This window comes from Microtus ochrogaster, linkage group LG1, assembly GCF_000317375.1.
Source record: "Microtus ochrogaster isolate Prairie Vole_2 linkage group LG1, MicOch1.0, whole genome shotgun sequence".
Classification (NCBI taxonomy): Eukaryota; Metazoa; Chordata; class Mammalia; order Rodentia; family Cricetidae; genus Microtus; species Microtus ochrogaster.
Window position 1 is genome coordinate 28,198,823 of NC_022027.1, and position 14,916 is coordinate 28,213,738.

The 14,916-nt window shown below is 40.4% G+C and overlaps 1 protein-coding gene across 2 annotated transcripts in view; it reads right to left on the bottom strand.

The window, feature by feature from the left end:
• The window catches only part of Corin (corin, serine peptidase), a 186,708-nt gene that overhangs the window by 11,794 nt on the left and 159,998 nt on the right, over nucleotides 1-14,916 (bottom strand). For both annotated transcript variants that reach the window (XM_005359323.2, XM_005359322.2), the window contains exons 17-19: nucleotides 9,468-9,581; nucleotides 7,006-7,055; nucleotides 6,680-6,854 (exon numbers count right to left, since the gene is read on the bottom strand). In XM_005359323.2, the coding sequence (XP_005359380.1) occupies nucleotides 6,680-6,854; nucleotides 7,006-7,055; nucleotides 9,468-9,581 (339 nt within the window). The remainder of the gene's footprint in view (nucleotides 1-6,679; nucleotides 6,855-7,005; nucleotides 7,056-9,467; nucleotides 9,582-14,916) is intronic.

Sequence of the window (14,916 nt, forward strand, 5' to 3'; positions counted from 1 at the left end):
AAAAAAAAAAAAGACAAGAGACACAGAGACACAAGGAAATTCTTGGTACTGGGGATAAGACAAGATGAAAGATACGACAGAATGATATCTATATTATTCAGGATATATAGGTAATATCAGTAGAGGATGGTGGAGATTTGTTGAGATAAAAGTGTCAAATAATTACTGTCTCTTTGGGTGAAAAGGGACTTTACTGTAAAGGTGTCCACTGCATTAGTTAGATGCTGATGGGAGATTCAGGCTCATACATATGGCATGAGCTCCATTAGCAGTCAGGTGCATAATGTTCTCCAGCAATGGGCGACCTTCTGTCCCAGGTGTGGTGTGCTGGAATAGGAAGCAATGGCACGGGAAACAGTAAGTCTCTATCTCTTCTGCTTCTGAAGGCTTCCCAATGCCCAGTCACTCTTCTTCTGATAAAACTTTGCCAAACTTAATTTGCCTAAAGCTTCCTTTTAATCAACAGTCAAAAGTAGAAAGGAAGCTTCAGAAACTATGGTGATTGGTTGGTAATTCAGGCCAACTCCTATCTATATCATAGACTTTGTTGTTGTTGTTGTTCTAGAGAGGAGATTGGAATAACTCTATAGGAGACAGGGCAGTGGGGAGCATGGAGCCAGGTTCCAGTCACCCAGAAGTTTTCAAAGCCACATTTGCATACGCTTTAATAATGCTGAGAATAGTCCCACAGGGGAGGTGTGAGGCCAGAGCCAAGAATTTCTGTGATCACTTATACTGATGGGAATGCATCAAATCCTGCCAGAAGATGAAATGGAAAAATAAATTGTGAATGACTGACCTAGTTCATAAGCACCAAGATGAAGGGGCAATCCTGAGGACACATCACAGCCCTCAGGAATTCCCTTTCTGGGTGAATTATAAAACCTTCAGATCAGGAGAGCTAGGACATTAAGGGTCTGATTTGTTCTGTGACAATTAAGAGGGGTTTCCCTGACTTAGATGGAAAAATTCTCGGGGATTATTAAAGATCCAAATAATGCTGAGAGTCAGACATATCATCACCATCCTCTCTCTTGTTTTCTTTTGTTTTGAGTTGTGCTTTGTGTCTTTCTTAAGTACACAAAAGAAGAAATGACAAAATGGGCCTTTCACCTTGGAGGCCTTCCTGCTGTATCTGGCAGAAAGAGCCAGGGCTGAAAATGTTGAAGATCCTGTCAAAGCACAGATGTTCTTTGGACCTGTGGGACTCTAAATGTCGAGGGAAGAGAAAGGATGCTGGGTAATATGGGCAGAAAGACAGACGCACAACCAAAATTCTGGACTGGCTGGGGTGGTAGAAATCAAGACACACGTCACATGATAGAGTTAAAGTTTGGGGATGCACAGCTTAGCATAAAAGTTCCCTGGAAAACAATCGGAAGCTTTGATCACTCCTCACTGTGGGCTGGCCCAGGAAGTTCATACTCCAGTCTTTCAAGGGTGGAAGAAGGGAGGGAATTGCCTGCTAGGTCATCACTGGATGTCAAACTTGTTTTCCTCCTCACAGCCTTTGAAGCGGAACTGGTATTGGGGCATATGGGGCTTGATCTGGGCAACTTAGTGTCTCATGGTTTTAATTGTTATTTGGTAATTTTAAATACCTCTCCGTGGAAATGCAAGGCAAATTGTCTTTTCTTTCCTGCAAACGTAATTAAAAGAGGCAGGATGAAAAGGCCCACAGATGGAGCATGCTATGCTTTGCCAAAGCAGGGGATCAGGATATGAAGTAAATCCCAATAATTGCAGCAACTGATGGCCCCAGCAGAGAATGTGCCTGACAATTAAACATTCTGAAAGGCTGTGGTGCCACTGGAGAGACCATAAAGCAGAATTAGGCTATGAGCACATAGTCAAGCAAAAGCTTGAAGTTTGGCAGTCTCTAACCTTGTGCAGATGAGAAGGCCCCTCTTGACAGTTGTAAAATTTTGTATTCCACAAAATTTCTCCAAGGTTTTTGGTACCATCTTCATGTCGTGAATTATAAACATACACCTTGCAAGCTTCCCTCCTCGCTGTACGGATCCTCCAGTACAAGAGGGAACGTGGACAGTATGTGTGGGAATGACAAGAGCTGTCTATAAACTTGGATTAATAAACCCATCAGGAGAGCCACTCCCTTGAAGAGCTGTGGGTTCATTTAGGTAATCACCACTGATGGATGTGCTTTGCTAGTGTATTCTTCTGCTTACTGTGGGCTACGAAGCAGAGCTGGAAAAGACATCTGGAAACATCTGGCATCTTCTAGAGCAATAACATCACAGTGTGTTTCCAGACATACTCTGGAGACTCCTCCAATCATTTTGGGTCTCACATATGAAAATTCTCAAGAGAAGAAAAGGTACTGATTTAATACTTATATTTTTCCCCAATAGAGTCATCAAATTTTATCACATATTTTTCATCTTACCATCACTTGTCAAGTATTCGGAATACATGTTTAACTAGATATCAATACATAGAAGAATGAAAATAGACCCATATCTATCACCATGCACAAAACTCAAGTCCAAATGACTCAAAGACCTCACCATAAAGCCAGCCACACTGAACCTCATAGAAGAGAAAGTGGGTAGTATACTTGAATGCATTGGCACTGGAGACCACTTTCTAAATAGAACCCCAGCAGCACAGACACAGAGAGAAACAATTAATAAATGGGACCTCCTGAAACTGAAAAGCTTCTGTAAAGCAAAGGACATGGTCAACAAGACAAAACGACAGCCTACAGAATGAGAAAAGATCTTCAATAACCCCACATCAGACAGAGGGCTGATCTCCAAAATATAGAAAGAACCAAAAGAACACATAATCCAATAAAAAAAATGGGGTACAGACCTAAACAGAGAACTCTCAACAGAGGAATCTAAAATGGCTGAAAAACACTTACGGAAATGTTCAACATCCTTAGCCATCAGAGAAATGCAAATCAAAACAACTCTGAGATTGCATCTTACACATGTCATAATGGCCAAGATCAAAAACACTTGTAACATGGGGGCCAGTTTATTGAGGTTTATGTCCTGCCCAGTTCCCACAGCCGGTAAGCTCCAAAGAAAATCACACAGAGAGTCTGCATTAATGATAAACTGATTGGCCCATTAGCTCAGACTTTGTATTAGCTCTTATAACTTATATTGACCCATTATTCTTATATATGTTAGCTACCCAGCAGGGCAGGTCACATCCTACTTCTTCGGTGATCTGGAAAGGACTGGGGAGGGAGCTTCCTTTTTCCCAGAATACTCCTATCCTCATTGCCCTGCCTCTACTTCCTGTCTGGTTGACCCACCTATACTTCCTGCCTAGCCAATCAGCGTTTATTTAAAACATGATTGACATAATACAGACAATTCTCCCACACCAAACATTGATGGCAATTTATGCTGGAGAAGTTGTAGGGAAAAGGGAATACTTCTGCATTGCTGGTGGGAATGCAAGCTGGTACAACTCCTTTGGGTGTCAGTGTGGCAATTTCTCAGAAAATTAAGAAACAACCTTCCTCAAGACCCAATAATACCACTTTTGGGTATATATCCAAAGGATGCTCAATCGTGCCACAAAAACATGTGCTCAACTATGTTCATAGCAGCATAGTTTATCATAGCCAGGAGCTGGAAACAACTTAAATGTCCCTCGACTGAAGAATGGATAAAAAAAAATGTGGCACATATACACAATGGAGTACTACACAGCAGAAAAAATAAAGACATCTTGAATTTTGCAGGAAAATGAATGGAGCTAGAAAACATTATTTTGAGTGAGGTAACCCAGACACAAAAAGACAATTATCACATGTACTCATTCATAGGTGGTTTTTAAACATAAAGCAAAGGAAACAAGCCTACAAACCTAGAGAACTTTAGACAACAATGAGGACACTAAAAGAGATTTACATAGATCTAATCTACATGGGAAGTAGAAAGTAAAAAAGACAAGATCTCCTGAGTAAATTGGGAGCATGTGGACCTTGGGGGAGGGATGGAGGGTGGAGGGGATTAGGCAGGGAGGGGAGCAGAGAAAAATGTTGAGCTCAAAAAAATCAATAAAAAAAGGAAAAATTAAAAAAATAATAATAAAAAGAAGATACTGACAAAAAAGAATACAAGTTTAAATGTCTGTCATCTTTCTTGGTCAGGGCTGTCCACAAGACTCCCAAAACTTTATTGCCCTTAGTTAATCCCCCAACCCCAGAGGTTGACGACCATGTGCTTCAGGCATACTCATAGGGCTTTGTTCTGGATCTGACTTGAAAGATTAGCTTTTGTAATATCAAAAAGTGACATGAGAATCTCTACAGAAGGGAGACAATCAACAGTCCTACCTACCTGTGAACCACAGCAATGTCTAGTGAGGGACAAGAGCTCTAGGGTACCATCGTAGTGCACAACCTGTAGCAGTAACCAACAGCTCTCTGATGGGACTGAAGACCCATTCAACAAGACAGAAATCATGCCTGGTCCTGGAAACCCAGACAACTATTTAGGACTAGCGAAGTCATAAATCTTGGAGGAAAACTTAGAACCACCTCTTTTCTAAACCAGCACAAACCCTGACTACATTCTAAAGCTTTGTTCTTCTACAGACAAATAAGTGTCTTTCTCGTACCTCATCCAGGAAACCTCTCTTTACAACAGACAGGGACCATTACAGAAAACTACAAGCAAACAAACGCAGAGTTGTAGAACCCAGCCTCAACTGACACATCTACAGTATAACTCATTCACTGAGGGCTCGGGGATCATTGTAGAATAGGGGGCAGAGAGATTGTAAGAGTCAGAAACTCAGGGAATTGCTATGGATTGTGTCTCTTAGAAATGCCAGAGAAGTTATACCCATGAGGTCTCCTAAGTATGGCTGACTAATGACCTGAGCAGTGGCAACACTAATAAACATGGATGGGAGGTGGAGGAGTTCAGGAGACCTCAACCCTAGTGTCTTAGTCAGTGTCTTGCTGTGAAGAGACACCTTGGCCACGACAATTCTTGTAAAGAAAAACATTTAACTGGGAGTGGCTTAGCATTTTAGAGGTTTCATCCATTATCATGTGGCACGACATGGCTGTGTGCAGACAGACATGGTGCTAGAGAAGGAGCTGAAAGTTCTACATCTTGATCTTCAGGCAATCGAAGGAGTCTGTCTCACTGGGAATGGCTTGAGCAGACCCCAAAGCCTGCCTCGACAGTGAAACACTTCCTCCAACAAGGCCATATCTCCTGGTAGTGCCACTTCCTATGGCCAAGAATTCAAACACATGAGTCTATGAGGACTGTATCTATTCAAACCACCACATCTAGAGAGGGAAATTATAGGCAACTAAGAAATGCTGAGAATGGGAGAGATAGTGTTCCCTAGGGAAGAGCACACCAATTAACTATCCAATATTAAACTGTAAGTCCCAAAAACATATAAATACAGGTAACACTGTAGACTAAGCAAGTTTTATTTATGTACTTAGGAGTGTGTGTGTGTGTGTGTGTGCAAGTGTGTGCATGTGTGTATATGTGCATGTGTGTGTATAAGAACAAGTAAAAGAAAAGAAGCCATGTATTTGAAATAGAGTTAGGGTGGTATATAAATGAATCCAGAGGGAGAAAAGGGAGTAATGGAACTATATTATAATCTCATTTAAAAAAATGTCTTCTTCTAATTTCCTCAAGGAGCAAAGCAAGTATACATGTCTGCAATCCTAATATGGAGCTAAGTGTGTTCACACACTCCTCTAGAAGCAACAGCAGTCATAGGAGACAAGTTTTGTATAAGAAGCAGTTCCCCCAGCATTATTATGAAAGTATGTCAAATATTCATCAATTGGAGACTAAGAGAAAATGCATGATAAACCTATACAGAATAGTACTTAGCTCTTCAAAAAAAATATAACAGTGTCACAAAAACTGACCTAGGGGGATGCCCATGGTATATTGCCAGAAAAGTTTTAACAATGTACAAAGCGTCATTTCAAATTGTGAAAATCAACAATGTCACCATGGGAACAACTGCGTATGTTTAGAGCCACGGAGAAAGGCTCACCAGGCTCTGTGCGGTTACCTTCAGGATGATGAGATAGTAACAGAAAGGGAGTGTGGAAGGGACTGAATAATGCCAGGAAATACACACACCCTCAGACCACAATGGCAGGGAGAAATGCACAATGCATGTTTACAGCAATAGCTTTTAAAGATGCATACACTTCTTCAGTCTTAGTAGCTGCTGCCAGGCATGGTTCCTAAGGCTTCAAATAGATTTCCTCACTTCTAGCCCACACAAAGCTTGTGGGAAAACTGTTGGGACAAAGTCTTGGTTCTTTGACTCTGAGAAACCTAATGCAAATATTGTACCTTTAATTCTACTTCCCAAACTACCTACTAGTTGTCCATCTCAACTTATGCAGTTTCCAAACAAACCATTTCCATGTATATTCACATATGTATAACACACTTAAGATGTCCAGAGGCTGAACTGGGCGTGGGAATCAGGCTTCTGAACTTCTTCATTTTCCTCCTCCCTCCTTAGCACAAACATGTGAGCAAAAGACGAAAAGGGCAGGAAGATCTCCACATATAGAGACCCGGGAAGGAGAACGACTATGATATTTGCACTGATGACTTCAAGGAGTTACATATGCCACTGAGAATGTCCAAGCAACAAATAAGATCCGGAGAAAAATAAGAGTCCAGCTTACCCCTCAAAGCAGTGGGCGACCGTGAGAACCCACTTCTTGGCAATGAGGACGCAACCACAGATGTGTCCACTGGGTTCACTCTGCAGAGAGCATTGCCAGGGCCACCTCCCAGGACGACTAGTCCGACCCCCAAGGATCCTCTTGTTCATGCGCGCAGCAGGGCGGCGGCCACAGTCTAACAAGGAGCAGAAACCACAGTCCGTGATTCATTCCTCACCAAACCTAGCGGATTCTGAGCTCTGGTTGTCATGCATAAATGGTCCTGTTTCCCAGGAGCCAGCACGGTTCAATTAATGCCATGTCCCATGACAAACCACCAGTCTCACCTTGATTAGTGCACAGAAGGGAAATCTTACTTCTGCTTGGACAGGACTGCCTAGGTTTGGAAACATAAAATGTTATAATATTAAATTGCATGCTTGGTGTTTACTTTAAGCATGTTATCAAAGTCAGGCAACACAGGGTCCACTGTCAGGGGCGTTCAGACTCTGAGCACAGTTGTCTTACTGCAAGATTTCTCAGGGCACAGGTATAGTCAGAGCCTTCCATGGGAGAATACACACATTTATCCCAACAAGACATCACATTGTGGAAAGAGAAATTCTTATCAGGAAGCTTCTTACATCATCTTATTTGCTAGTTAGAATCTATGGTGAAGGATGAGCATGTCGGATAAGCTCCCCCACACCCACCCCAAAAAAGCCTGAGATTTAGACTGAGAAGAATAAAATATTACTTTACACTTTAAAATAGAAGATAAAGGAATAGGACACTTAGACTAGAAAAACATCGTGCCCAGACTGTTAAGGTTAAACCACGGGTCTAGGAAGAAGTGACAGGAAAAGGTGAACTTGTGTTTGTTCTATATAATCCCAGGTAGCCTAGCATGCATATGCATGTATTTGTATGTGTGCATGTGCACATGTATGCTTCTGTATACAGAGACTAGTGACCATTTTTAGGTGGTAGCTTCCTTAGTCATTCACTACATTTTTTAGACAGGATCTCTGAACTTAGAGTTCACTAACTTGACTAGAGCATCTGCCCAGCAAGCCCCAGTGATTCTCCTGTCTCTGTCTCCCTGGTACTGAGATTATGTGTACTCCCAGATCTTTTTAGCATTAATACCAGGGGTCCAAATTCAGGTCTTTGTGTTTAGACAGCAGGCACTTCATCAACTGAGCTATCTCTCTAAGCCTTGTACCCTTGACATCTGAAATGATTGTATACACTGCCTTCAAACCTCTGAGTGTACTCAACTGATATACATTGGGATCAACTCTTTCATTTCATTTATATCTCTACCCTTTCTGAGACTAGCTCTGAACATAGTGCAAAAATGACATTCAAAAATTAGTTGTGAATTATTTTATTTTTTAAAATTATGACTTTTGGGTAAGATACAAAGATTGCCCACCCCACTCCTTGTACTAAACTTGCTATATAATATCACATTTAGTTAGTGATCCAGGTCTACAAACCCCCAAAGTGAATGGTTATTCATTCATTTTTTTGGTCTAAAGGGCTTTTTCCACACCCAGCTTAGAGGAGCACCATTGCGTTAAAAGATTTAGGTCACTGATTTGGAAAAAATACTTCCTTTGACAAAATATTAAGAAATTTGAAAATAAGTTTGTCCAATATAGAAACCTTAAGATTTTTCTGGGGGACAAAGGGCTACCTTTAGTTTTCTTTGGGGTTCTTAGAGGTGATCTACCTAGCATTTAGGTTTTGAAGTCATACAAATTAACTTGAGTTTATCATCACTTACTCTGTATAGGCTGTGGCCTTTGGTATAGTTGCTTAAAGATTCTTAAATCTAACCCTTAGTTTCCTCAGCTATTAAAATAAGGTAATTATAATTTAGGAGTTTATTGTAAGAAATTAATGAGTCAACTAGATAACAAAACCTGGATAGTACCTGCAATGCAATAAGTGTTTAAAAGAATTCATTCCTTGGGCTGGGAATACAGCTCAGTGGCAGAGTACTTGCCTAGCTTGCGTGGAACTTTAGCCTCAAGTCCAGGACCACAAAATGTTCTTATTAAAAATCAAAGTAAATCTTTTAAAAAGGAGGAGGCCTGAGAGGTGGCTTGGCAGTTAAGAACATGTAGTACTCTTGTTAAGGACCTAATTTCTGTACTAAGAATTCACAACAGGAGGCTTGTCACCCAAGAGTTCGGGGAACCTGACACCCCTGGCATCATGAGTGAGCACCTACACTTTCATGCATACCCTCTCACACACCCAGGTACACAGAGGAAAAACAAATCTTTAAGAAAGAATCCATTCCTTCCATTTACTTTCCTCCTACAGCCTCAATAATCAAAGGAGACCAACTTATTTAATACGTCATCACTTACGAGGGGAAGACATTCAAGGCTACATGACTTTAGTTTTTTTGTGTTGATTATTTTCCCAAATTCTAACTTTTTAGTATTTTCACTTAATTCCTCCTGCTAACCAGTCCCACATAGTAACGATAGGGAACCCAGTTTTGAGAGTTCATTTCAAAACAAGATATTTAAAGACTTGAGCTTAGATGTCAAATTTCCCCCCAATACATTAATAGTTCCACTAGTTCCAATTAAATGCGACATTTTCCCAAGTTAATCCTATCTATGAAGAGGAAATTAATGTTGACATTTAAAGATTAACAGATGTTCTGTGAAAGTTATTTACTGGTGTGGCAAATTTGAGTGTTTTCATGTTAAAAATAGAGAAAATAGTCTTGATCAGCCCTTGTTCCATATGTATATACATATGGCTGCTGTGGATCTGTTCTTACCTGTGTACCAGCAACTCCTGCAGAGTGGTCCCATTGAGATTCTCCCAGTTCGAGTGCAACCTCAGCCAGGGCTGGCTTTCCTGTCCTTGGATCAGCTCAGTCACAGCGTGTTCTCTGATACAAGGCAAATGCTGGGTAAATATTCAAAGTATAATGATCTTTGTACAGGCATTATTATCATTTAAGACCCATTTGTTTTAAATACATATATTTCACATTGTAAATCAGTATTTCAAGAAAAGAAATTCATTTGGGAGAATTTGGAATGGAGCATGGTTAGCAAACGGGGAGGGAGTTAGCAAAAGTAAATTAAAACCAAGCTACTTCAGTCAGTCTCTCTGTTGACATTTGAACATGATGAGGTGTTAGAATTCTAACATCTGAAAAACTTCCAAAACCTAACAAAGCAGAAATCAAACAGAAACAATGAAGTTCATCTTTCTGTCTCGTTTCTTCTTCATTGTGATCCTGAAACATACCAAGGCCCCAAAATATAGAAAATCAAAGGTCAATTAAGACTTAAATATGTTAAAATTATAAGTGTGCTGGGCAGTGTTGGTACACTTGCGGGGCAGAGGCAAGCAGATCTCTGGGTCTGAGGCCAGCCTGGTTTACAGAGTGAGCTCCAGAACAACCAGGGCTACACAGAGAAACTCTCTAAAGAGATGTGCCCATCTTTCCAAACCCGGTGCTGTGGAACTAAGTAACCTGGAGGCTCTAGATTTCTCATCTCCCTTTCTTTTTGCAGCAAGGGAGAGAAGAAGATGAAGTCGTGGTTTGCTCGTCCTCAGCTGACTTTCCTGCAAGTCGGGGACTGGCTTCCTCACGGCTATAAACCAAACACTCAATCAATATTGTGACCGAAAAGAAAAGAAGATTCCCCCAGGTCTGACAAAAACAGATCTTGCTGAAGAATGTTAAGCATCTCCATGCTGCTCACAAGAGCCTGGGAGTGAGGGGCTTTCATCTGGTTTTGATCAATGTACCTTCACCTCGGCCAATAAGTCAAGTCCCATTCATAGACGTTAGCACTAGTTTGTCTCCCAGGGATAAATGGATAGCGAAACAGGAACATGAGAAGCAAGGGAAGTGTGTTCTGAAGGAGAGGGGAAATGCAGATAAATGGTTTGCCTGCCATTTACCTACCAGGGTCATTAACTGGAATATTTTATTTCATCTTTATTTAATGCCCTGCCATTAGGGATCTATACAGTCCTTTGCATGCTGCCTTTGGAGTAATGGAAAAAATTTAAGGGAGGATGCTAAAATTAAACTTGACTTATGTTTCTAAAATGGGCTAGCCAGTCGTGTTCAAACAGGTACTTCTGGCTACCAGATGGTTTGAAACTCAAAAACAAATGTTACTTTAAGAGAGTTTAAATCGCTGATGCATCCAAGTGGACATTAAAATGAACAACTATGAGTTAGCAAGGATAAACGGAAATTGAAACAAGAAATTAGAGGCTATCATTTCAGTGAGAGAAATAGACTACAGCTTGGTTTTCAAAAGTTATTTGGGGCCCTGAGCAAGGACGTCAAAAAAAGACTACATCAAATGTGGTAGAGTGAAGGCCGCTTCAGTCAGAAAGCTCGTCTGAGTCATCCATGTAGGAGCTGAGTCATGAATCATGATGATGGGGTTGGAGGTTTAGGCGAAGGTCTAGTGATCAGAATTCCAGGAAGAAAGCTGCCCTAGCTGGAAGCAATTCAGAGTGCTGGAACATCAGTAATCAGACCAGAATGTCTAATATCTAGTGAAGAAGTAGGGGGTGCTTGAAGTTTGGTAAAGTATAACAGGGATTGATATTTTATAAAATGCTAGAATAAAAGAAATGGACTTTCTATCTAGATTGTAATATAATAAAAAAAAAGATGGTTTTGAGATGAAGATAGCATGTTGCTGCTGACTTGGAGGTAATTTTTAAAGACAACATGATGAAAACCTAAGGTCAGAAATTAAGCCATCCCCAGAAGCTGTGCAGTGACATTTCGAAAAGACTGGACTATGTAACAATTTCGAGTAGAAATAACTCAAGTCCTCTTGGGCCAACTGCTGAAGGCCACTTAAGTTGTACCATGTTCTTATTTGCCCTGTTCTCAGTCATGTCCAAATCAATGCTCTAACCTCCGAGAAGCTGATATCCTAGGAGATTTGTATGGAGCAAGATAAATTCCTGCTCCTGAATTCCATGGTTCACAACTGGGGTCGAGAAGAGAAGGGGGAGGGCTAGCTCTGAACAGTATTTGCTTCTGGAGAACTCAGGGAAGCTGGTTGTTATTTGATAAGCACTGGTGGGGATCTACTTTTAATGATGAGTTGTTTCCAGCCAAATGCAACACGAGAGAAAGCGAATCTGATTAACTTGAGCTCCTGCCTTGTTCGTTGCTGTTAATAACAGAGATTTTCTCTACCTCGCTGAGAAGTTGCCACTTAATTTTATAAATTATTCACAGGCTCAACTGACACGCTCTGAAATCCAGTTTGCTAATACATATCCAGATTCCTGACAGAGCTTACCATGAGTGACCATAAACATAAACATATGTGCTTGTGACAACAGGAATACTTTGTTTAGTTTTGTTTTTCCCAAAGATGATACCAGTAGTCTAATGGAAGAATTAAAAAAAAAAAAAAACTTCTTCCCATGGGTACCTTTTTGGAAAGTACTCTCTTTTACCCAAAATATAATGTCTAGGAAGCACTAAAAACACACCCATTGAAGCCTAGATTTTCTTTGCACCTAGACATTTAGCTACCAACATTTTAGGATGTACAAGAACTTAACTCCCCAAGCATACACCACAAGGCTATCAGAAAGGTCCCAAAGCTGCCATGTGAAGGTCATGGCACTCCATGGCCTGTTTCATGTGGCTTCTGTTTAGACCAACAAACATATACTCAGTACTGTAGGCAATTTTTTCAAGAAGTAAAAAACCCTTGGATTGTTACTTAGGGTAGATTTTCCCCATTCAATAAACACAAAAGAAGGCAATGATAAATGAATGTGTTCAAAATATATTATATTATACACATACATGACTTTTTAAAATAATTAATAATAAAAAGAAATCTAGAGCCGGGCGGTGGTGGCGCACGCCTTTAATCCCAGCACTCGGGAGGCAGAGGCAGGCGGATCTCTGTGAGTTCGAGACCAGCCTGGTCTACAAGAGCTAGTTCCAGGACAGGCTCCAAAAACCACAGAGAAACCCTGTCTCGAAAACCAAAAAAAAAAAAAATCTAGAGCTGGAGGGTTGGCTCAGTGGTTATGAACACTTGCTGCTTTTGCAGAAGACTCCTAGGTCAGTCCTAGCATTCACATGGTGGCTCACAACCGTCTGTTAACTTCAATTCTAGGGTGGCTCACAACCGTCTGTTAACTCCAGCTCTAGGGGTTCCCATGCCAACTTCTGGATTCCATGGGCACCAAGCATACACATGGTACACAGACATATATGTAAGCAAACATTAATACAACAAAATGAAAAGAATGAATCCTTAGGAATAGAGAATTCTATCTTTTCTGGAAATCTAAGGCAGAAGTGAAAGACTAATATTTTTTAACAAATGTGTGGAACATTATTAGCAATTATGGAAATGCAAATCAATATCACAGCGAAAATATTTTCACATTACCACTAGGATGACTAGCAAAACAATTACTTAACAATCAGAGCTGACAAAAATATGAAGGAATCATAATTCATACCTTGATGGTAGGAGTCTGAAATGACATAGCCCCTTTGGAAAAGAGTTTGGCAGCTCTTTAAAAATTAAATACGTTACCATTTGCTATAGTAACTCTAGTTATAAGTATTACTACCCAAGAAACTTGAAATGTATGCTTGTGTAAAAGCTTACAGGTGACAATTCATTGCAGCATCATAAATCAACAATACGGATGAACCTAGAAAACACTAAGCTAAATGGAAAAAGTGAAAAACAATAGCAGATATTATATGATTCTGCTTATGGAAATGTGCTCTGTAGAAAAACCCACAGATGCAGAAAATGGATTAGTAGTCGTCAGGTCCTGGAGGAGGAATAAATGAAAACTGGTCGCTAATAGCCATGTGTTTTGGGGTGGGGTAGAATGGGCTGAAGCTAATAAAAGCACTTTGTAATCAGACAGTATAGACTATATAACTTTGTGAATATTGCAAAAGCATTGCAATTACGAATGGAAAGGGTGGCTTTTAGGATAAGCAAATTATATGCCATTCTTTGAAACCTTGGGACCACCATGACCTACTTATCCAGGGTTAATATGCACGAGAACAGAATCCTGGGCTGGACTTTCAGCTGCAGTGAACACAGAGCTCTGAAGTTTCATGAGAGTAAGGCAACCATCCTGAAGTAAACAGTTCTTTCCCAGGGAGTAAACCCCAGGAGGCAACGACAGCATTAATCCCAGCAGAGAACACTAGAGACTACTGGGAAATATAATAGATGTTGTCTTTGCCCAAAATATAGAAACATTCTCCAAAAGGATGATTTTTTTTCTTTTGATTAACTTTAAAAGATTAAGGCCAAAAAATTCAAATTACAGCTAACTCCATAAAGAAATTCTGCCAGTCAAATAGCTCCAAGACACAGTTTCCAGATGAACTCAGTTCTGTAGAGATAGAGCTTATGGAGCCAAGAGACATGGGAGGTCACATCCCCTAAACTTATCCTCAAATGCCAGATGTCTCAAAGCTGCATTTGCCAAGGATTAGAGGTCAGAGTAAGTTCTGATTTGTATTGTTCATAAAGTGCATGCGCATATGTTTTTGATACTGTAAGTAGAAGTCGATACACTGTCAAAAGACCCCGGGAGCTTGATTTATACCTTTGTCTAACCAGCAAAACATTGTGCTTCCAGCCCAGGGAGAACTCTGGAAGAACCGACAGATGACAGTAAGTTTTCATGTTCAACACAAAACACCAAATCTTTTCCCTTGGACAGTTATGGTCTGCCATTTTTGCTCTAAGAAATGGATAGCAGAATCCGAGTCTGAAAAAAAGAAGCCCATGAACATCTTTTTAATCAACTGCCTCTACAAGAAATATTGCTGTGCCGTTCCTGAAAATACATAATTCGGCATAGAAATGAGTTTGTGAACTAGGTCTTTTTAGACCTACTGAAGTCAGTGAACACCTTTCTTAGGAGAAGGGTGAGTTGGTTCTAGATGCTAAATTACAGCGCTGGTTTCAATCTGTGCTTATGGAATGAATCCTTTCAAAGATTAGAAATGACTATTTCTTCTTCTATACTTCAATAAAAAATTTCATGAACTCTGCTCTAAGTCTGTACCATTGTCAAATATGAAAATGAAGCCTATCTTATGTCCTGTGTTGTTCTCACAAATGTGTTTCCTACTACACCATGTTTCCTCCTACCCAGTGATGATGCTCCCCTTTGCATTATCTACATGTTTCCTGCTACCCAGTGATGATGCTCCCCTTTGC